We start from the raw sequence: 23,185 nt of genomic DNA, 5'->3' as shown, positions 1-23,185 counted from the left end.
GGGCAACACTGTAAAGAGACTGGGCTGTGAAAGTGGCCATTGTATTGGGGACTAGGCAGCAAGATTAGCCACTTTATTGTGGGGTAGGGAATTCCCAAACAACAGTATCTGGAAATATTTTCTCTGAGGCCACAGATTTCCTCCAGAGCAGGTGATTCGAATCTTCTGCTAGGAGAAATATACCTGGCATCATGGGGACAGGGAAGTAGTTAGAAGTTCCACTATTCAGTTTATAGGTTTAACTCGCCTATTTTCTACCCTCTCTCTGTCTACAGAGCCTCCATCATTTCATTTCCCCCAGAAAATAAAGCTCTAGCCTCTGCCTAGTAGGAACTACAGGAGAAGGGTCCTGAGGGTCAAACTACTTCTTATGTACTTTTTTACTGTCATGCTATCTTTTGTAAAAAAAAAGTTTTCCTCCTAAATGTGAACAACTATTTTAACAAAAAGATCTGTTTTTATAAATAATAGCTAAAAGGAAAAGAAAGCTGATATAATTTCTCACTCTTTTGCTCAAATTAGGCATTTTAAACCATCAAGCCTTAAACAAATACCATTCTTCTGTGTATACTAATCAAAAGCAAAGCAACTACTATGTAGGGTAACTACGTAAATTATCATCCAGAATAAGACACTTTTGAGAGTGAACGGAGCACTATTAATAATTATGCCAGGGCAATATGCATAAAATTGATACTATCTCAGGCAAATCGGTCACCCTATTACTACTAGGAGAATAACTTCTTGAATGCTGAGCTTGTAAACTTAAAAGGCATTACCAATTATGTGAAGTCCTCCCTCACAATAAAAACATACTCTACTACGCTAGTGCCTAATATATAAGTCACAGAGTGAAAACAGAAGGTGGAAAGGATTAGCAAATACAGAATAATACAGCTTTTAAGATATTAATTCTTGCAAAGCCCCCCTCGCCTCCCACAACAACCATACAAATGATTCCTTTAGAAAACACTGCCTTTTTGCCCAAAGGAAAGAAGAAGAAGAAGAAGAAGAAGAAGAAGAAGAAGAAGAAGAAGAAGAAGAAGAAGAAGAATTCATATATTTTAGATAGAATTGGATAATTTAGCTGGTAGAGTTTTTTTCCTCTTACTCAGAATTACTTCAATTACTGAAACGAGGAAAGAGTGAAGAATGGTTAGAAAGAAAAGAAAATGGGCTATAGTCTTTTACCTAAGTAGTTAAGACATGAGAGAAGAATCACTAAATGCCTTTACCCATTCCAGAGTCTTTCTTGGTGCCATCTGATATTATGTCTACATGATCAGAGTCCACATCATAACTAAAGAAATCATTCAAATAGGTCTTCGACCGCTGGCCACCAAATACATATAAGCAACGATTTTTCTGAAAAATAAGAAAAAAAGGGCAAAGAAGGGAGAAAGTAGTCACTTCCATGAAGAATTCATCATGATCCTTTTAAAATTTAAACGTCTATAAAAGTAATTTTATGACAGATCCCATGCATTGGAATACTATGCTGATATAAAGAGGAAGGAGGAAGCTCTCTATATATAGCTAAGAGGCGATCTCTAGGATATCCTATTAAAGTAAAAAAGAAAGGTATAGAATAATGTATATAGGATGCTGCCTTTTTGTAAGAAAAGAGAAAAAGGAATGCAAGAGTTTGTTTTTGTCTTCAAAAAAAAAAGAAAGGAAGGAAATTAATAAAAGACAGTTACCTATAGGGGAAGGGACAGAGCAGGAAGATAGGGAGAAAAACCAGATCTCTCCGAAAGTACCCTGACTTATGTTTTTGCCTTTAGAAACATGCATATGTTTTTATTTAATAAGAAAATAAAATTAACCCAATAGAAAAAAAAAAATCTCTGAAATTTGAAAAAAAATGAAACAAATAAACCTATCTGTATACAGAGATATAACCACACAGAGACATGATCACACAGAGAAGTAGCATTTCTAGTGATTTTAATTCATGTTTTTTTGACTACCCATCCCTAGTAGGCTATATCCTAAACAGAAAAATAATCAGAAAACAATCTTATACAGTATTCAGTGATTTTGTTCTTCTTTTTTGTTATTCTGTAAACTATTACTGAAAGACAGAGCAAGTCATATAATATTGTCATCAGGAAGTAGGATTTTAGCCTTAGAAGATACAATATAGAAAATCAAAGATATTAAATTTAAAAAATCTGTAGTCTTTCATTTCAATTGGACAAAGCTGTATGAACTCATGATTTAACTTTTCTCTTACTAAAAAAGATACATATACATTCATATACACATATATGTGTGTACGGTTGTGCACCTGAGAAGTATGTTGTTAGGTGATTTCGTCATTGTGCAAACATCACAGAGTGTACTTACACAAGCCTAGATAGTATAGCCCACTACACACCCAGGTTATATGGTACTAATCTTATGGGACCACCATCGTATATGCGGTCCATCATTAACTGAAATGTTGTTATGCAGTGGCATGACTCCGTGTATGTGTGTATATACACACAAATGCAAATACATGGGTATGCTGGGAGGGGGGCACTCCTACTGGCCAAAGAGAAGAATTGGGGCATCAAAAAGAATAATGATAGCATTGGATTAAATAAATCAAATATTAAAAAATCCACAAGTTCATAACAATACTTTAAAAAAATTCATTGGTTAATTTTGGAGCCTCAACTCATTAATGTGAAAAAGTGATAAAGGAAAAGAACCAAACATTTATATTACCTCTCCTGTGTGGTTTACATATCAGAGTAGCCAAATAGTTAATGACGGTAAGTTTTTTATACTACAATCACAGTTAATAAATGCAGAAGAAATGACATAATTAGAAAAATCACCATTTTACAAACCCTAATGAAATCTAGGCAATGACTATCAATGGCTACTAAAGCCATTAGGTAAAAAGTTGACAGGACACTTTATAACTGATCCTTCAGGCTGATACCTGAATCCACTGAACAACTTTAACAACCAAAAGTATGACAACTACACATTAAATGTCTCTTGATATTCTGCAATCAGACCATCTATGAAGTATTCTTGCACCTCTCCTTCTGCCCTCTACCCTCCCCAAAAAGAAGAGTGAATCTAAAATCAAGCCTCTGACTCTAACTACCAGCTTACAGGAAATATGGAGGATAAAGGGTCATGCTAAATGACACAATGAGGATAAAATCAGCCAAATCAAGAATATGGGAAATTCTAAAGCACACATGATTCAGTTTCTTTAACAAAGACATAAGTGGTAGGCGGGGGGGGGGGGAACCAGGAGGGGGGAGTATTGTTATGGATTAAAAGAAATTTAAGAGCCATAACAACCAAATGTAATACACAGACCTTTTCTGGATCTTGACGTGAATAAACCAACTATGAAAAGGTATTTTTCAGTATCTCAGGAAAAAAAAAAATGAATGCAGACTATGTGTTAAATGATATTAAGAAACCGCTTTTACTTTGGTTGGGTATTATAACGGTATCGCAATTGTGTTTTTTTTTAAAGTCCTTATCTGGACTTAAATACACTATAGTATTTACAGGCGTAATGATACAATGCCTGGGATTTGCTTTAAAATACTCCAGCACCATAAAATTTAAGAATAAACTTAAAAATCAAAGAAACATTAGAAAAAAAAGAAATGTAAGTGTGGTAGATATATGAAAAATGAACAGTGGAACACTGATAACTGTTGAAACTGATAAATGAGTACACAGGAATTTATTATATTCTTCTCTCTACTTTGGTTATGCTTAAAATAGTCCACAATATATTTTTAAAGTTACATTCACAGAAGGAAGCCCAAGTTTTCACCATAATATTTGAAAAGGTTAAAGAAATATCTATGTTGATTTTGCTGATAAATTTTAATTCTGATTCTACAAAGCCAATTCTTGATTATTTGCACTTAACGGAGAGTAGCAGAGGGTAATAAAAGAACAGATAAGAAAACTGATCTTCTAGTTACTAAGAGAAATCAGTAAGTAGAAAAGTATATGAAAGAAACTGCTACAATATCTATATAAGCAGTGAGGTAGTCATAAAAGTGCCTAAATTAGTATTCAGGCGATAACTATTTAGGAATTACTAGGTTGATGGGAAGAGTCTCATAATTAGCAAACAGTTCACTGTTAAAGGAAGTTTTATCTTTGTCTATCATTGCTAACACTAATTATTTATTTCCAACGAAAAGTTTTGTGATTTCTTACTCAAGAATTAGATTTTATCACTTCCTTTCCTATTGAGATATACATGACAGTATAACAAAATACAATGTACAGAATATTCTTACTGAGTGAAACAGCATGCAGTGTCCTATCCGAGACTGGATGTCCTCAGGCCCAGCATTACAGGAGTCCTCTCGAAGAAGTTTCCAGGTTTGACACTGACAGTTGAAAGCAAATAATCCACTGAATTGTGGTTCACTGGCTCTGCTGTCATCTACGCTGCCATTACATGTCAAAATTCTACCACCAAAGGTGTAGATCATATGTTTTTCTGAGTCCATACACATCTATCAGGCCAAAACAACAGACAGAATAATTTTAGATTATTCCTGTCATACGTGCTAAAATGAAACCAATGTGTGCAGTTTTAGATTCTCAAAAAAGCTCAACTTTGTCTTAATAACACTAAAAACCACCCCTGATTATCATATGCACTTTTTTGCCATACCACTCACCACCTGGCGGAGATGCAGGATGGATTTCTAAATATGTTTTAAGGTTTCCATTTTTCTCAGTGAGAATAAAATATGTTGGGTTACAGAGCTTTATGCTTTCTTGAAACTGAATAATTTTTACCAAATCAACCAATACTTCATGAGGTGCTGATTTATACCTTAGAGTGAATACTGATCATACTCTACGGGTAAATAGTGATCACATCCTCTTTTTCATCCTCCTTATAAAAACTCCCTTCTTTCAATTCTAGGCAAGCATCCTATTAATTATACTACCATTTAATAAGAGAGTAGATAAATGAATGAGAGTGATGTAGCTAAGTTCTTCTCTCTGCTTTTATTTTACAAAACTCTTCAAATCATGTTGTTACAGTAAAACAAACAAAAAGACATTTGCAGCAATCAGTCTTCAGAGCAATCAGCTTTTCACAGAGTATCTCTGAGAAAATAGCCATTTGTCACAAGATAGTAAGAATCAAATTCTATTTCAAAAAAAATATAAGTCCAAGTTGGAAATTAGATGTTGAACACAAGTGGCATTTATATTTAGAGAATAAATTGTGTACAAAAAACATCTAATTTTTGCTAAAGCACAAATACTAACCATTAGATGTTCAATTCTCCTCCCATCCAATTATTTTTCTGCTATTTATCTATTTTAGTATTGTTTTTAATAAAAAACTATTTCCATAATTGTAAAGATTGTTTTTTTAACTAGTATTAAAAAGAAAAGATTCTAGCATCTCCTAACCTTTACCTACCACTAAAAAGATCCACTCACTTGCCATTTCCCAGGTTTCTGGCAGACTTCCATAAATTAAGATGAAAATCTACTGTTCCTCAAGGGTGAAATCTTGGTTAATATGGCTTAAAAATTGAGATGTCCAAGTTTTTATGTCCCTGGCATTCCAAAGAAAGTGTTCCCACTCTTTAATCTTAAATGATCATAACATTAAAAGCAATCTATACATTGCTGAAGACAACTCCGTATGGTCCCATTCAACTACTATATCACTGTCCAGGGCTTCACTGGCTAGATCACATTACTCTGTCCTAAGTACTTGAGGTGCATATCTCTCCAAACATCTGGGGATCGTGCTGAGGATCCCAAGGGACCCCCATTATGGGAGCCTATTTACATTTTCATAAATTCACAGATTCATATTAATTCTGGCCAATCTCTGTTATCAGGACTCTATGGTTCTACTTTATATGGCTACAAAGGGAGTTTCCTTTCGGTGATATTTAAGTTTAATTTTGATGTGGCTATTCTCATTTGTTATCAGGGGTGAAGCATAAACATCTTTATCTTGGTAGCTCTTTCCAGCATTCCAGCTATTCCTTTGATTCTGAAAACTGTCTTTCTTCAGCTCTGGGAGTTTTCTTCATTTTTACCTTGGGTATTTTTTTTCCTCCATTCTCTTTTTCTAGGACTCCTATTAGGTGGATACTGGAACTTTAGGACCTTTTCTCTGTTTTTTAACATTTTCTCATAATTTCAGCTCACTAATTTAGAAACCATATAGAGGTGAGTGTGTCCACTCTGCTTTTAAATCAATTTATTGAGATTTTTTTCACTATTAACTCTTTATAATTTTTCTAGATATTTCTTTTTCATGGATGCAATAGCCTCCCAAATTGCTCTGAAAATATCACTTAAACTTTTCTTAAAAGCTTCTTCAGTTTACACTACTAGCTGTTTTCCTTTGTTAATTCTTAATTTGTTGAGTTCAGTATCCCTGTCTCACAGTATTAATTATCTTCAAATATCTGGATTTTTTGGTGGTTGTTCTAGACCTCTTTGTATCTGAGAATCTCTATTCACCTGCTTGTTGCAGATACGGTAGCCTGCCTCAAGGGACTGGGTGGAGAGAAATGAGACATGATGTTGTGAGGAGTTCCTCAGAGACTCTTGGGAGTATTGCTCTATCTATCTTTCCAGCTTGACCTGTGGACAATTTTCACATGTAAGTGCTACTCAAACAGGGGAATGCCCTGCTGTTTAGTCTCCAAGTGATCGTCTAACGTTTGCCCCAGCTATATAAATTTTGAGACTCAAGTTGCTGTAACCTTATAGGCTCTGGTTTCTTCTGGTTGGATCTGATCCTATCTACTTTCCACCTTACAGAAATTCTCCCAAATTTTTTTAAGTTCCTCAAGGGCATTCTTTCTTACTTTTCAATACTATTACTAAGGTAGTCTCTTGTCATTTCATAGGATGTGGGGCTGGGGGACAGTAAAAGTGTAGGTTCAGCCTGTCAATGATCCACACTAACCCAGGGAGAATGTCAATGAGCTGAGAGCTCCAACACTTTGATTGAAGTTTCTCCTGCCATTTTTTGGCTACCTCATATTCCATTTTCTAGCACTCTCCTCAAAAAGTGTTTATACTTGAAGAACAGTTTAGCTAGATATAAAATTCTCACATTGTCTTTTCTTGAATACCTTCTAGATGTTGCTCTATTGTTTCCTGGCCTTGACTATTTCTTGGCATTGAAAGCTGTAAAGAAATCTGTTACCAGTCTCATTTTATTTCTCTTATAGGTGACTTGATCATTTTGTCTAGTTGCCCACCAAATGGCCTCTTTATCTTCGAAATTCAATGTTACTAACATATGTCTTAGAGTTGAACGCCTAGGTCAATTTTTCCTGAATATAGCATGCCCTTTTGATATGTGGAATAGTCTTCTTTCTTCAGGAAAGTTCTTGAATTTTATTTGTAAATATTTGTTCTGTTCCATTGTTTTGGTTTTCTTCTTTAACGTCTCCAATTACACATATGTTGGTTCTCCTTTGCCTGTCTTCTCTGTCTATAATTTTCTGGCTAATCCTTTTTATATCTTTATTTCTGTTTTCGTTATCTGCTCTTCTTATTTCTATGTTATATGATTCTTACCTATTCTTCTTTATGTTCCTTGTAGATTAGTCTTCATTTCTGAAAGTGTTACTACATTTTTTTTCAATTTCTTTCCTGAGTTTTACCAGGTCCAGTTTCATCTGCTCCTAATATTTGACCCTCTCATCTGCATTTTTTTTTTTTTTAAGGAAGATCGGCCCTGAGCTAACATCTGCCAATCCTCCTCTTTTTGCCGAGGAAGACTGGCCCTGGGCTAACATCCATGCCCATCTTCCTCCACTTTATATGGGACACCGCCACAGCATGGCCTGACAAGTGGTGCATCGGTGCGCACCCGGGATCTGAACCGGCGAACCCCGGGCCGCCACAGTGGAGCACGCGCACTTAACCGTTTGCATCATGCAGGCTGGCCCTTCATCTGCATTCTTGAATTTATGCTTTGTAGTTTTCTTCAGAGTTTCAAGCTTCATTAAGTCATTTAATTCATGTTAGAATACTGGAATATAATTTTCATCTGCTGTTGTGTGAAGGAAGGTTTTGCTATTCTTTTTCATTTTATTGTTTTCCTTGAGAGAAAAGATTTGGTGTTTAATGCTTTTTAGTTTTTCATATTTAAATGGGTTGAATTTCCCTGGACCAGATAACAGAAGGTTCCCATGGTAGGGTGATGTTCTTGCTCAAGGATTCCTTCCTCTGTTGCAACTGAATTGAATGGCTTCTTCAAAACATGATGCTTCTGTGAAGCCATGTCTTCTCTAACTCTGTGAACCTCATCTAATCAGGGCGCTTCTATTTCAAGCCTTGAGCTCTCCCAGTTCCTTCACTGGTCACTGCAAAAGGAGGCACTGTCCTCACTTTTCGTGGTGTTTCCCATACTTTTAGAAGATGGTGCTTTCTGTCATCTTCCTCCTCTGGGCCTTTCTGGGCATTTTCCACATGTTATTTCACTGACTACCCCAGTGGCTGCCCTGGAGTAAATTTTTGCCCTGTTCATGACACTTCCTACCGTGATGTACCTGTGCTACGCTCCCTCTGCATTCCCAGTTCTCCCCCATTACACTGTTGTGGGCTTCAGCACAGGTTCTGGGTATTTCAGTTGTTTTTGGCTAAACTTAAAAGGAATTGGGAGTTGTAGGTTTTCTTTGGCTCCTGGTTTTGCTGAATATACGACTTATTTTTTTTATCTTTTTATTTGGTTCTCATTGTCCCTGAAGATCACACAAAGCAACAACATGGAAAGCTTCAGAACTAAGCTGCCACTATGTACTTAAGACATCCAAAAGTCTTCGAATATTAATTTTTTTAACATGTGAAATTCAAAATGGCAAAGTAACTTTTAAACATGTCTACAGGGGCTGGCCTGGTGGCATAGCAGTTAAGTTCACGTGCTCTGCTTCGGCAGCCCAGGGTTCACAGGTTCGGATCCTTGGTGAGGACCTATGCACCGCTTGTCAAGCCATGCTGTGGCAGCGTTCCATATAAAGTAGAGGAAGACGGGTACGGATGTTAGCCCAGGGTGAATCTTCCTCAGCAAAAAGAGGAGGATTGGCAATGGATGTTAGCTCAGGGCTAATCTTCCTCACAAAAAAAACAAAATAAAATAAACATGTCTTCACGCCTCTAGCTTTCTCATGTTCTTCTCAAATTTGAATATTAAGTGTCAAATCTTAAAGTGTCATGAACAACCCCAAGTAATTTTTCGAAAGTTCCAACTTACAGCTTTATTTGCATGAAATAGAATAGAAAATGGAGGCTTATACAGATGTGTAATTAATTGTTCAAGGTCACAGAGCTAGCTGTTAGCTGAACTAGTACTGAAATCCTGGTTTCTTCATTCCTAGTGTTCTGCTATAACATCTAATCAGTTGAAAACTAAACATTATTTAACAGAACTTAGCTTCCAATGAATGTTCTATTTAATCAAAGTCAAGAGAAACAAAGGCCACACACAAGGACAATATATGTGCTGTACTCAGACTATTCCTAAGCTATTCTTTTTTCAATCTGTAAAAATAAAGACATAAGCATCTTTTGTGAAAGAAATTTGTAACCAGTTGGAAGCAAGAAAATAAATTGTTTCCCTAACAATGTTATCTGCTGATGTTCTATTTTTAAAAGATCAGAACCAGCCTAACTTTTTTTGGAGTTCTTATTTTCCACATGAACAACACTGAGGATGTCAGCAGGGAAGTACAATGCTTTGCAGAGCCCAGTTATGTAGAGCCAACAGAAGTTCCAAATTCAACCTGAGGAGTACTTCGAAAACTAATGTTTTTGATTTTCCTCCCACCACTTACTTGATAGGCATACAACCCACTCATCTTTTCCTTACCATGCTCCTATAACAATATAAATATGGCAGTAGGATAGTTTTAAAGCAAAGAATTAACAAAAATCTCTAAAGAAACAAGAAATAAAGACTTAGGTTTTAACTCCTAGATATTAGGCCTAAGCTAGATTCTGTCATAATTCTAGCACTACCTCCCATTTCTCAGGTACTAGATAATGCTATGTTCATCAATACAGTGTTACAGATTTTTTTTAAGTCTTTTTCTCTCCTATACTCCAAAAAAACTTTGGACGTGAATTGAGCCAAGTAAAATTACCTATAGAATTCAAAGTGGTTACTGTTTTGTTTGAAGTACTGACCTATACTGAACTAATAATGGAATAAGTATTCAAAGACAGAAAATGATAATGACACTGATGGGGATAATGAGAGCTACATGCATATTAATATGAAAGTGGCTTACATTATCACTATGTGTAGTCTTCTTGTCTACAACATCATTATATGACTTTTATTGGTGCTGAGTCTAAACTTCATCTAGTAAACATCAAGATCCTATCTGTTTTATAACAAATTTGTGATTATATACAAAAGAAAATGTATTTCACTCGAATTGGAAGAAAAGCTCTAGATTTCAAATTCTTAAACTCATTAAAAAGCATTTTTAAACTTCTTCTAGGAATATAGAATAAAAAGTTTTAAAAGGGCAAGTTGCTATTATTATGATTTATGAATATTTACCATAAAACTAATTTGCTTTTCCTAATAGGTATTGCTCCATCTACTCTCTAAAGTTTTATATATTAACAATTGTGTTCTGAGATCTTAGTATTTTTTTGTTTTGTTTTGGTTTTTTGCTGAAGATTCGCCCCGAGCTAACATCTGTTGCCAATCTTCCTCTTTTCTGCTGAGGAAGATTCGTCCTGAGCTAACATCTGTCACCAGTCTTCCTCTATTTTGTATGTGCGCTGCTGCCACACGGCCACTGACAAGTGGTGTGGGTTCACACCCGGGAATCGAACCTGGGCCGCCGAAGCAGAGCACGCCAAACTTAACCACTAGGCCACCAGGGCTGGCCCTGAGATCTTAGTATTTTACCCTGCACCAAACAAGAGAAAAAGATTTAAAGAATAACTTTATACCTACTGAAACAATAGTTATTTTTATTATCTGTCATAGGTATTTGTAGTGGAAATCACTAATAGACAACTCAGCATAATATGTGAAATAAACTCTAAGAACACTATTAAGCACTAATTAATTCCACCATATATTTATCTGTGCACCAAACCTGATGATCAAACACCAATTTTGGCCCTCCATCAGCAGCAGTATCCTCACTGAGCAACATCCATGTGTTTGTGTCAATGTCATAACGATAGAAGTCACTTTTCAGAGATTTGCTGTTCCTCACAGAAGAATCCAAATAACGCCCCAATGTGTAGATTTGCCTTCTTTGAATGTCAATGCACATTTTATGACATGATCTGGCACTAGGACCATTCTGTGGAGAGCAAAAAAAAAGAGAAAGAAAAAAATTCAAAGAATAAATAACAGAAAGTAAAATTAAATGCCATTTTTTTGTTGACTTTCATTAAAAGGTTTGCTCAGAAACTCACAGCAAGTCAAGTAATATAAGTCTAACACTAGGCTTAAATCTCTAAAGGAAAGCAAAAGAAGCAGTAGGAGATACAAATCTTACCTTAGAAATGCTTAAAATCTACCAGAAAAGATGAGATGAACTATTCTGAACCCTATGGCACTCTGTTTATAACACTTATATGGCTTCTATTACATACTCCACTGCATTTTAGTCACTTGTGCACAGGGCTTAATTCTCTAGTACATATCAATCTACTTAAAGACACTTGGTCTTTTTAAAAATATTTCTCATCAGAATTTAGCACAAAACAGGTACTTTAAGAGTAGTTCGACTTACTGAATTTCATAAGTGGAAGGAACCTTAAAAAAATCTATAGCTTAATTATCTCCTTTTAAAGATGAGGAAATATGGGTCCAAAGAGGACAAGTATCCTCCTGAAAGCCAGTAAGCTTTCACAGAAGCAGAATAAGAATCCAAGTCTTTAACTTCTTCATCCAGCCTTTACATTACATAAAACTGACTCTCCTGACTGAATAATACAACTAGGGAATAATACGAAGAACACTATACTACTGACAAAAAATTAATTAGTTGAGATCACTTGTATCACAGGATTGAATAAAAGGTAAAAGAAATATTGTAGCATAAACAAAAAATAGAGTTCATAAAAAAAAAAAGAACTTCAATTGGGCAGGACTGGATTAGCAGAAAGGGAGAAAAGAAAAAAGAACTAATATCTGTGAAATATCTCCTAAATTCTGTCTATATTATTATTATGTGTATATTTCATACAATCCATATAACAATTCTATAAGGAAATATTATCACCATTTCAGAGTCACAAAACTAGGAAGTAAGATAGAAAATCTAAGCCCCAGTATAACCAGGGCCAAAAACTGTGTTCTTTCCACTATTCCAGAAGATAAGAGAAACAAAAGCAAAAATACATTTAATACAATGTGCGTGGTTATCACTGAGATGAAGAATTCCTGCTGTAGAAATAACAGAGTTGAAGTATAAGGTAAAAACAGGAAGCCTGATTAATGACTGACAGAAGAGACTGAATGCAATACTGCAAGCAATAAAGAACTACTATAACGTCTCTAGAGCAGGATATAACATAAAAAATCAGTACTATAGGAAGAGTAATCTAGCATTATTATTTAGATTAAATGAAGGAATAAAGATATTAGGCAGGAAGAACAGTTTGACAATAGTGTTAATCCAGATATTAAGGCGATTCGAAACTGCACTTTAGTATTCATACTAATTACTATTTTAAAACTTATTATTAAAGATTTCTGTCAAGGAAAATCTTCAGCAGATAAAATGGAAATGTTATTTGAGAAAGAATTTCCTCCATAATTAATAATCTCAAAAACAAAGATGAGATACTATATAATAAATCTATGCCATATTTCCTAGTGTGTGAAATTTGAAATTTTAATAGGAAAATAACAGAACTTCTCACTTCAGCTTAATTAGCACAAGTGCTATTAAAATGACGAGCAAATTATACCCTAAATAAGAAGAAAAGCAGAAATAAAGATAACAACAGAAATCAACAGAATAGAAAGACAAAAAACAGAAAAAAATTAACAAAGTTGGTGCTTGGAAAGATTAATAGAATTATAAACCACTAGCAAGACTAATTTTTTACAAAGGAAGAGAAAACACAAATTGCCAATATCAGAAACGAAAGCATGAATATCACTATCGGGTCACTGGAAGTTAAAAAGAAAATAAGGGACTATTATAAAAACAAAGGTAAAATCTGACAATGTAGGTAAAATGGACATACTCCTTGAAAAAATTTAACTTACCAAAATTGACATGAGATGAAAGAGAAAATCTAAAGTCACTAGGAACAGAAAGGTACTTCCTCAATCTGTAAAATTAATATTAATTTCACTATTATTCTCTTATAAGTGTATGTGGAATAATCCAGAGGCTACACGACTTTTGATATAGCAACAGAATGAATGCAGAAAGAGATATGAATCCAGCTGCCTTCTATTAAGCCAAACATTATCTTTAGAAAACTATAAAACAATGCTACTTGATGAATGATGGTTATCTCCAGGAACAGCGCCTATTCGATTGTTTGAGCTGCAAGCTGACTTAGCTGCTCTTTCCACGGAACACTATATTACTTGAAAGAAAACTAACCATCCAAACATAGTATAGTTATTCAGACATTACGGTTATGGCAGACGTTTTCTGAAAAATGAATGAAGTATGTCATTTTGAAGGAAAATAAGTGACAAAATTTGTTGCCAATGATAAAATGCACGTTTTTAAGCAAAAATTAGAATTTTAGAAATCTTCTACCCGCTACTGTGATCTTGACACTTTTCCAATATTTAAAAGACTTTGCCAATGAAATTGACAATGATATTAACAAATGTGGGGGGTTTTGGGATATTGAGTAATAAAATATGTCAACATTTAGAAGATGTGTATAACTCAGGGAACGAATATTTTTCAAGTAACCAACACATGGGCAAAAGAATCCGTTCAAAGAGCAAGACAGACCAATGGATTTTAATGTAATAGAATACCAAATGTTAGCTGATATGGGTTCAGAGTCTATAACGCAATTACCTTTAAGCAACAACCACTTGTCAATTTGGAATATGAGATCAAAAAAAGAAAATGTGCAGGGCCAGCCCGGTGGTGCAGCGATTAAGTTCGTGCGTTCTGCTTCAGGGGCCCGGGGTTCACCAACTTGGATCCTGGGCGTGGATCTACTCACCGCTCATCAAGTCATGCTGAGACGGCATCCCACATAGAAGAACTAGAAGGACCTACAACTAGGATAAACAACTAAGTACTAGGGGCTTTGGGGAGAAAAAGAAAAAAGGAAGATTGGCAACAGATGTTAGCTCAGTGCCAATCTTCCTCAAAAAACAAAGAACACGTGCAATTATCTGAAAAGGCTATTAAAATAGTACTCTCCTTCCCAAAAACATATCTATGTGAGGTCCAATTTTCTTCACATATTTCACACAAAACAACACGTCGCAAGAGATCAAATGCAGAAGCAGATATGAGAATCTAGCTGTCTTCCACTAAGCTACACATTAAAGAGATTTATAAAAATGCAAAACTAAAGAAAAAAACGTTTCAAACCTAAAAAAACTTGCATATCTAAATAAAATAATTACTTTCTTTAAGAGCTGTGCTATTCTATTATCTTTCAATCTCCTAAATGTGTTATTAGATACATATTTAAGTGAATTAAACTAAATTAATTCTGCTTTTTTTAATTGTATATCATAATTTTAAAATACATGCCCTGGGCCTATCATCCAACAGTAACTTGTACTCACTGGTATAGAAAATAAACTTAGATACATGAAATACTAACTATTCAATTTTTGGAAGGAATGAGCATCTATGCTCGAGCCATATATATATTACCATTATATATATTAGCCAATATATATTACCATTCAATTCAAAGACAGAGCAACAAAAGGTTTTTAGTTATCTCTATGAAAAAAGTAATAATAGGGCCGGCCCCGTGGCTTAGCGGTTAAGTGCACGTGCTCCACTACTGGCGGCCCGGATTCGGATCCCGGGTGCGCACCGACACACTGCTTCTCCGGCCATGCTGAGGCCACGTCCCACATACAGCAACTAGAAGGATGTGCAACTATGACATACAACTATCTACTGGGGCTTTGGGGAAAAAAAAGGAGGAGGATTGGCAATAGATGTTAGCTCAGAGCTGGTCTTCCTCAGCAAAAAGAGGAGGATTAGCATGGATGTTAGCTCAGGGCTGATCATCCTCACACGTACAAAAAAAAAGTAATAATAAACTATAATAAATCTGAACTCCAGTATTGGGTGGCCACTTTACTTATCCCTACTGACTTCAAAATAACAGAATCAAAGTGTTCTCATCAAAATGATCTCTATATTTTTCCAGCATTAGTTTTAAATAATTATTAATTTCATTCTAAATATTACTTATAACATATGTAAATGGTATAAAAAATAATACCCATACTCAGCTTCAGAAGTAGAACATTAATATTACCTTTGAGGTCCCCTGTAGACCACCGTCCCCTGCCCCCACACCCACCAAAGCAGCTACTCTCCTGAATTTTGTATTTTTATCATTCCCTTGTTTTTTCCAGCATTAACTTTTCGTTTAACTTATCTCACCTATCTACTCACTAAAGAGTAAGCATACTCTTCATGCCTTAAGGAATTCAGAGTCTAGGTAGAGAAATAGGAATGTAAACCATTCATTATAGTAACCCATTCAAGGAATATAAGGGGTTAAATGAGTATACCAAGGGAAGCTTCTAATTCTGTGTGGGGAGGTCAAGAAAGGCTTCACAGAGGAAGTGAAGTCTGAAGTGAGTTTTAAAGAATAAGTAGGCATTTACTAGGTAAAAGCTGGGTGCGTAGGAGAAGACCCTCTGTTAATTCCAAACGGGGAAAACACTATTGCCAAAGGACATAACAGAGAAATTGAATAATTCCAGCAACTACAGTATGGTCGGCACACAAAGTCTGGAAATGGCTGGAAAGGTTCATAGGGACCAAATCATCATGAGAAATTTGAAGTTTTTACTCTAAGCAAAAGGAACTAAGGGAGATAAATGGCTTTATCACTATGATTATTGTTATTGTTATTCACACTTCCCCATATCTATGCCCTGTGAAAGTGCCCCTCACCATACAGTGACTCTGGACTTGGTCAAATGACTTCCTTCGGCCAATAAGATAGTAACAAATTTGGTGGAGTGCTCACGTCCACTTCATCCCCCTTGCAGCCCTGCCTCTGACATGAGAACCTAGCCATGACGAAGTTGAGCAACTACATAGAACAGAGCCAAGTACTCTCAGCTGAAGCTACCCTAGACTAGCTGACAGCCAGCTGACTCCCGAAATATGAGCGAGCCCAGCCAAAACCAAAAGAATGGCCCAGTCAATCTGTAGACTTGTGGGCAAAATAAATGCTCATTACTACATGCCACTGAAGTTTTGTGGGTACATGTAATGTAACAGATAGAATATAATAGATACTGAAAAGGGACTGAAGCTAACCATAGGGTTTAAGCAGGTGTCACATGGCCAAATAAGTGTGTTAAAGACTGTGCTAACGAATGGAAAATAGATCGGGGGATCAAGGACAGAGGCAAAAACGTTTAAGAAAGAAACCATAAAGTTGGAAGCAGTGCCAAAAGGAATAGATAGTAAAAGACAGATCTGAAATGCAATATTGGATTCTAGAATTGTTGGAACTGAGGCACTAATTAGATATACTCTATAAAGAAGGGGGAGAATTTCAGGATGAATCCTAGACTTACTGCCAAGAATAATTACAGATGCAATCAACCTAGATTTAAAATAGTTTAAGAGAAATGTTAGGTATTTTTTTAGATCTGTCTTTATTTTTGTTAAGGATAGAAATAATCATTTCAGAAAATGGTACTTTAATACTGAAAAGCAAAGGCCATTTTTACATACTTTCACAGGGATAATAAATAGACATCAGAACTTTAAGATATCTTTGAAAAGATAAAAACTACCCAAATGATTAATCATTGGAATACACTGAGTATGCAAGAATCTAGTTTCCTAGAATTAAAGATATTCGACCAGATCTTTTTGAAATGGCATGCCCAGATTAAAATCAGTGGGGTCTTGAGTTAGGTCTTTTTCTCCCATTTTTCATTTGTAGCTCTTACTGTTTTGCTATAGTTTATTTTTCACTTAGTAATCTGCAACAGCTTAGATGAAGGGTACAATAAAAAATTCTATAAAGACTTGGGGAAAAAAAATTAATGAATTAATATTTGCTTTATACCAGTGTTTAATAATGCACTTACTTAACTCAGAGCCATAAATCCAAGCCATCTTATTCACCATGGAAATGCCTTATGTATATATGTATCAATAGATAGACATACATATGATTATATACATACAATTTTAGCTAAAAATAAAATATATATTACTCGTGAAAACCGATACATAGTCAAATAGTGAGGGACCAAAATAGCGAGATAGTGAGAATATCAAAAGCACATTTTTCCAGAGGAAATCAAAATAAGACGAATGGTCAAAATAAGAGTAGAGTGACAGGGACATGAGGAAAAAGATAGTTACACAGTTACATTTCCAGGTTAAAACAGTTAAAAACTAAGTATTCGATATCTATTTCTACTTATCTCTATAAGATAGTTTTGTTCATGTACCAGTAGCTGAAGAACCAGGTATAGAAGCTGGAATGCAAGAGTACTTAAACAAAACTTGTTCACCACAAATTCTTCTGCTACCACTGCTGACAGACATTAGAAAAGAATACAAATCATCCCGCAAAAAAAGTGCATACCCACACCCTTATCATAATACACATGGAAGAAAGGTCTGAGAACTCGCCTCTTTCTCAGTGTCTCTAGAGATACATGTCCACTGGTTGTCCTTCACGCTGTACGCCCAGAAGTCAGCAAGATCTTGTGTTCCATCCCAGCCACCAAACAAATAAACAGTCTCTACGAAAATTAGAAAACACGTGTAAAATAATAAACTTAAGGACAAAATTTAAGCACAGGCATCCAGACCTAGCCAGTTGTTTCTAAGATCATTTAAGAAGGTACATCTAAATAAACTTAAAAATGAAATTTTTAAACTGATAACATTCCAAAATATATACTAAACTAATATTTTCTAAATATTAGTATATGGAAAGGCTGATGCAGAACCACTATTTCAAGAGAGTTATAAAAATGAAGATAACTAGAAGGTGTTCCCTAAGATTCTGATTCCATAGGTCTTCAGTGGATAAAAAGAGTATGTATTTTTAAAGTATCTGAGGTGAATTTGACGTGCAGCCAGTTTAGGAGGTTCTGTGTTAGGCCACAAAAAGTTTATATTTACCACCTTCTTAACAATGCAGCTACTGACTGTAAAAAAATAGAAATCCCAAAGAAACATATTGTGTAAAATATAAAGACATCTAGCTATTTCTGAAAAAACTTCACATTAAAATTGTCTTCTATTGCAAAACCAAAAACAATGGAAACCAAAAACAATAGTTAAAACTAACTGTGAGTTGGGCTGGCCCTGTGGCTTAGCGGTTAAGTGCGCGCGCTCCGCTACTGGCGGCCCGGGTTCGGATCCCGGGCGCGCACCAACGCACTGCTTCTCCGGCCATGCTGAGGCCGTGTCCCACAGACAGCAACTAGAAGGATGTGCAACTATGACATACAACTATCTACTGGGGGGTTTTGGGGAAAAAAAGGAGGAGGATTGGCAATAGATGTTAGCTCAGAGCTGGTCTTCCTCAGCAAAAGAAAGAGGAGGATTAGCACGGATGTTAGCTCAGGGTTGATCTCCCTCACAAAAAAAAAAAAAAACCTAACTGTGAGTTAAAGTTAGATAGCTTAAGAATAAAGTGATGCATAGCCCTGGTATTCCTATGGAAACAGGGGGAAATTTTTCCAAATATACTGTGGTAGGTTTAACTCCTCTGAAATCAACCTTTAAGTAATTAATTTTTCTTTCTAGGTATCTTGAGAATTTGGTTTCTTCTAACTGTGAAATGTCTATTATATCCAGGGACTTTATCACTGTGACAAAACTGATTTATTGCTCAGTGAATAGTGAAAATCTTTATACATAACACTGTGTATCATCCATCCTTCTTTGTACTATAATAATAGTGCCTTTCCTTTCTTCAAATATTTCCCCCTTTATATATGTCTTATGTCTACCTGGTTACACAAACCCACCAATTATTTTTTAAAAAGTTAAATAAGACATTACAGGAAAACTGTAAAGCCATCTACTCTCTAACTGACATGGCTATAGACGTGGAGACTGTCATCTAAGTTATATTCCACCATGAAGGGTTACAATTCAAAGTGCACTTGGAAATACAGTAACACTGTTCAATAAAATTCTTGCCATTCATAGAGTTGGGCTATCTTCTAAGAAATTTTTGTCCCATTTTCATATAATTTCAAACTCTAAGTGAAATGTCCCATTCTATGCCCCAAGAACCTAGGGAAATCAAAACAATGCTTCTAGATAGGAACAGAATTGAGTTCTAGTGCTAACTGGGTAATGAAGTACAGGTCACAACCTCCCTGGGTCTTCGTTTTTTCATCTACAAAATTCTTAGTGTTGTGATGAAGTTCTTCAAACATAAGTTACATGAAATCATTCTGTCAAGCATGAAAGCATTTGTACCACTAAAACATGTACAAAATAAAAAATACTTCGTAGTTACTGAGTACCACAAATGCAATAAAAAAGTATTACTGTATCTAATTCCATGTCTAACTCCACACCTAGAAGACTTTTGCTCTGTACAAATGTGAAATGATGGCAATTATTTTAAACTATTAAAAAACTGTCATATTTCAGAACTATAAAACAATCCATTATCATTAGTTAAATAATATTCTGTTTCCCAAATGGCACACAGTAACGCCCAGATACTTAGAATTTTACAGGAAAAAAAAATTTAAAGAATTTACATCCGGCTTAAAAATTATTTGCCAAGGCCTCACTATAAAGGCAATTAACCCAATTAAATTCTGAAGCCTGGAAAGGGAAGGGGTATATAACTAAAATAGCAATAGCAATCGACCTTTTGTTTTATAGTGTTTCTGGGTACCCTCTGGATAAGGTTACCCTGGTTCATTAACTTTAATAACCCTTCCTCTTGGGCTCTGGGTTCTCAATGTTCTTTCTGAAAAGCAGGTCTCTTTGTACGCATAAATTCTCACAGCAAAGAAAACCCACATTTCCACAACAGCCTCATTGATAGCTGAGCAAAATAAAATCTGGCACAGAGCAAGCATCCCAATGGAATTAACCCAAGATGTCACTCTTGTTCATGAACGCTTTGTGGTCCTAGTTGAAGTTTAATAGTAAAACTGAATGAACTGGATAGAAACAAGACCTTCTGACATATCTGAACAAAATACCTAATAAAATTTTAATTAAATCATATAATCATTTAAGTCATTCAGAGATGAAATATTATCTAGAAACAAACACCAGCAAAAGTATTATTTAATGCATAAGGGATATCAAAAACTTTTAAAGACTATAAAAACAATTGGAGAGAACTGTAGTGAGAAGTAAGAAAGTAGAAAAAAGAAAATATTTGCAACAGGGTAATAGCTTGGTTTACTGGATGTCCATTCTCACGCTTATGTGTTATATATATTATATTACATATATATTATATGCTATTTATATTATATTTATATATATATGCTATTTGTATTATATTATGTTATATATATATATATATATATATATATACACATTCATGTACATCCCTGGGGCAGTACAATCCTCCCCGAGCAGGAGCCCTTTCTCTATATTTTTTTCTTAAAGGAGCACAGACTATAGAGGCTCTCCATTTCTCCCAGCACTTAGAAGAACGTTCAACCAATATTTTTTGAGTACTAATCATAATTGGCAAGGCAATTTAGAGAATAAAAAGAAAAAACATAGTCCCTATCCTCAAGGAGCTTACAATCTAGTCAAGAATACAAAAAAATACATAAATCACCATAATGCAGGGCAGACTAAGTGCCATAAGAAAGATAAAAAAGCACCCTAAGGGTTCAAAAGAGGGAAGAGAGTATACCTGGTTGAGGGGACTCAGGAAAAGTTTCACAGTGACAGTGGTATTTGGCCTATGTATCAGAAGGCAGCTTTGATGGCAGAACGGGGGACAAAGAGGACACTTCAAGCAGAGTAAAAAGTACAACAAAGGTATAGGGACAGAAAAACACACAAAAAGTGTTTTAAAAGGCATGGACTCTAAAGTCAGGCAGATCTCGGTTTCTTCATCTTCCATCGTTTTCTTCATCTCTAATATGGCACACAGTACCTATCAGATAAAGCTACTGTGAGAATTAAATAACGCATGCAAAGTAGTGAAAACTGTGTGATGAATAAATGCACTGTTCAATTTAAAAGAAGAACACAAGGAGCCGGCCCAGTGGCATAGTGGTTAAGTTCACACGCTCCGCTTCGGTGGCCTGGGGTTTGTGGGTTTGGCTCCCGGGTGTGGACCTAGGCACCGCTCGTCAAGCCATGCTGTGGCAGGCGTCTCACATAAAGCGGAGGAAGATGGGCACAGATGTTAGCTCAGGGCTAATCTTCCTCAGCAAAAAGGAGGAGGATTGGCATGGATGTTAGCTCAGGACTAATCTTCCCCACCAAAAAAATTTTTAAAAAAAAGAAGAACACAAAAGGTAGTAGGTGGAGATGAGGTTAAAAGACAAGTAGTGGCCAGATCATGGAAGGGGTTAAATGACAATATAAAGGCTTTGAACTCGACTGCACAGACAGTGGAGTAGCTACAGAAGATCTCAAGCAGAGATGTGACATGGTCAGATCTGAGCTTGCAGCATACAGGACTGACTGAAAAGGAAGAGCCAGGGAAAGAGAGGGAATGGAAGTATAGTGACCAATAACAGCCTATGTTCAAAATGTCAAACCAATTTCATCCTAAGAGACTAAATGAATCAATCACCAACTAATCAATCAGTCATTATTCAGGCCACAAAAACTAAAATTCAACCATCTTCTTTGGTACAGGTCTTTTTGGTACCAGTATTAAATAAACCTTACAGCTACTTACTACCACTAGTACTATCTACACATCTTATATACACTAAAAATAAGGCAGAAATGTTAACACATCGGTGTCTTCACACCATTTTGCACAAAGAAGGAGGCTTTTTATTTTATATGCCCAACTACAATATCTATGCTTCTACTCGGCTTCTTCTACTCAGATTCTTAGGGGTAAATCAGACTGTGCTGACTGCATAATCCTCCACAAGATGGCACACTATTTTCCTAATTAAATCCATTTTTTATGCTTTGAAACAGTATAGAATGCATATACTACGCACTGACACAGTGTGGGCCCAATCTTAGATAAAATTTTTGTGTCAAAAGGAAGAGGCAGGAGAAGGGTTAACAGGCTAGTGAAAGACGTTATTTTAATTACTACGACACAGAAAGAAAAACAAATGAAATGAAAAATAAAGTTTTAAAAAACACAAATTTCTGTTCAAAATAAAAATGAAACTCTGTCAGGACATTTAGTTTAAGCATTTAATCCTTCTGAAAGTGCAGTTAGTAAGATCTTTAACTGACATGAGAATTTTTAAAGAGACGGACAAATTAGAAAGGGAAAGATATTTTATACGTTCTTTAATCTTACCTTTAGCCATTCCCTTGAATGTTCATGACCTAGCAGATTATCAATTGGATTCATCTGCCTCCCTTTTTAAATAGAGCTATATTCCTACATAAAGCTATGATTACAAAACTATCTAGAGACTGATCTTTTGGGTGAATTCAACATATAGTTACCTTCCCCACTAAAAGGTTGTATTTTCTGCCTATGACAATATACTTTGTATTCTTAATTAGGGCTGTATTTCACAATTTCTTTCTGATAACTGTATGAAAGAAAAAGATTCATGTCATATGTAGCTACAGAAATATAGCCATATGAATATATTTGTAATTAACAATCAAAACTCATGTTTACCTATTTCTTTCAAAAGTTTCTTTAAGGACTATCAAGGAAAACTAATTAATTATGTGGTACCATATGTAAAAAAAAAAAAAAATGAGAGCACTTGCATATAATTGGCATAGAATAGTCAAAGGTTCAGATTTCCATAGAAGGGCTCTTCCAAGTGACAAGCAACACTCTTCAACTGCTTTTGTAGATACCAAATACTGGCATTTTGCCTGAG

General features: G+C 35.4%; 1 protein-coding gene across 5 annotated transcripts in view; it reads right to left on the bottom strand.

Moving 5' to 3' along the window:
• The window catches only part of MKLN1 (muskelin 1), a 315,619-nt gene that overhangs the window by 44,302 nt on the left and 248,132 nt on the right, over positions 1 to 23,185 (bottom strand). For all 5 annotated transcript variants that reach the window (XM_058530101.1, XM_058530106.1, XM_058530095.1 and 2 more), the window contains 4 exons: positions 17,820 to 17,932; positions 11,106 to 11,318; positions 4,278 to 4,499; positions 1,236 to 1,365 (listed from right to left, as the gene is read on the bottom strand). In XM_058530101.1, the coding sequence (XP_058386084.1) occupies positions 1,236 to 1,365; positions 4,278 to 4,499; positions 11,106 to 11,318; positions 17,820 to 17,932 (678 nt within the window). The remainder of the gene's footprint in view (positions 1 to 1,235; positions 1,366 to 4,277; positions 4,500 to 11,105; positions 11,319 to 17,819; positions 17,933 to 23,185) is intronic.

The sequence above is a fragment of the Diceros bicornis genome, chromosome 3 (assembly GCF_020826845.1).
Source record: "Diceros bicornis minor isolate mBicDic1 chromosome 3, mDicBic1.mat.cur, whole genome shotgun sequence".
Taxonomy (NCBI): domain Eukaryota; kingdom Metazoa; phylum Chordata; class Mammalia; order Perissodactyla; family Rhinocerotidae; genus Diceros; species Diceros bicornis.
Note: the sequence above shows the minus strand (reverse complement) of the source record. Positions and strands in the feature narration are given on the sequence as shown.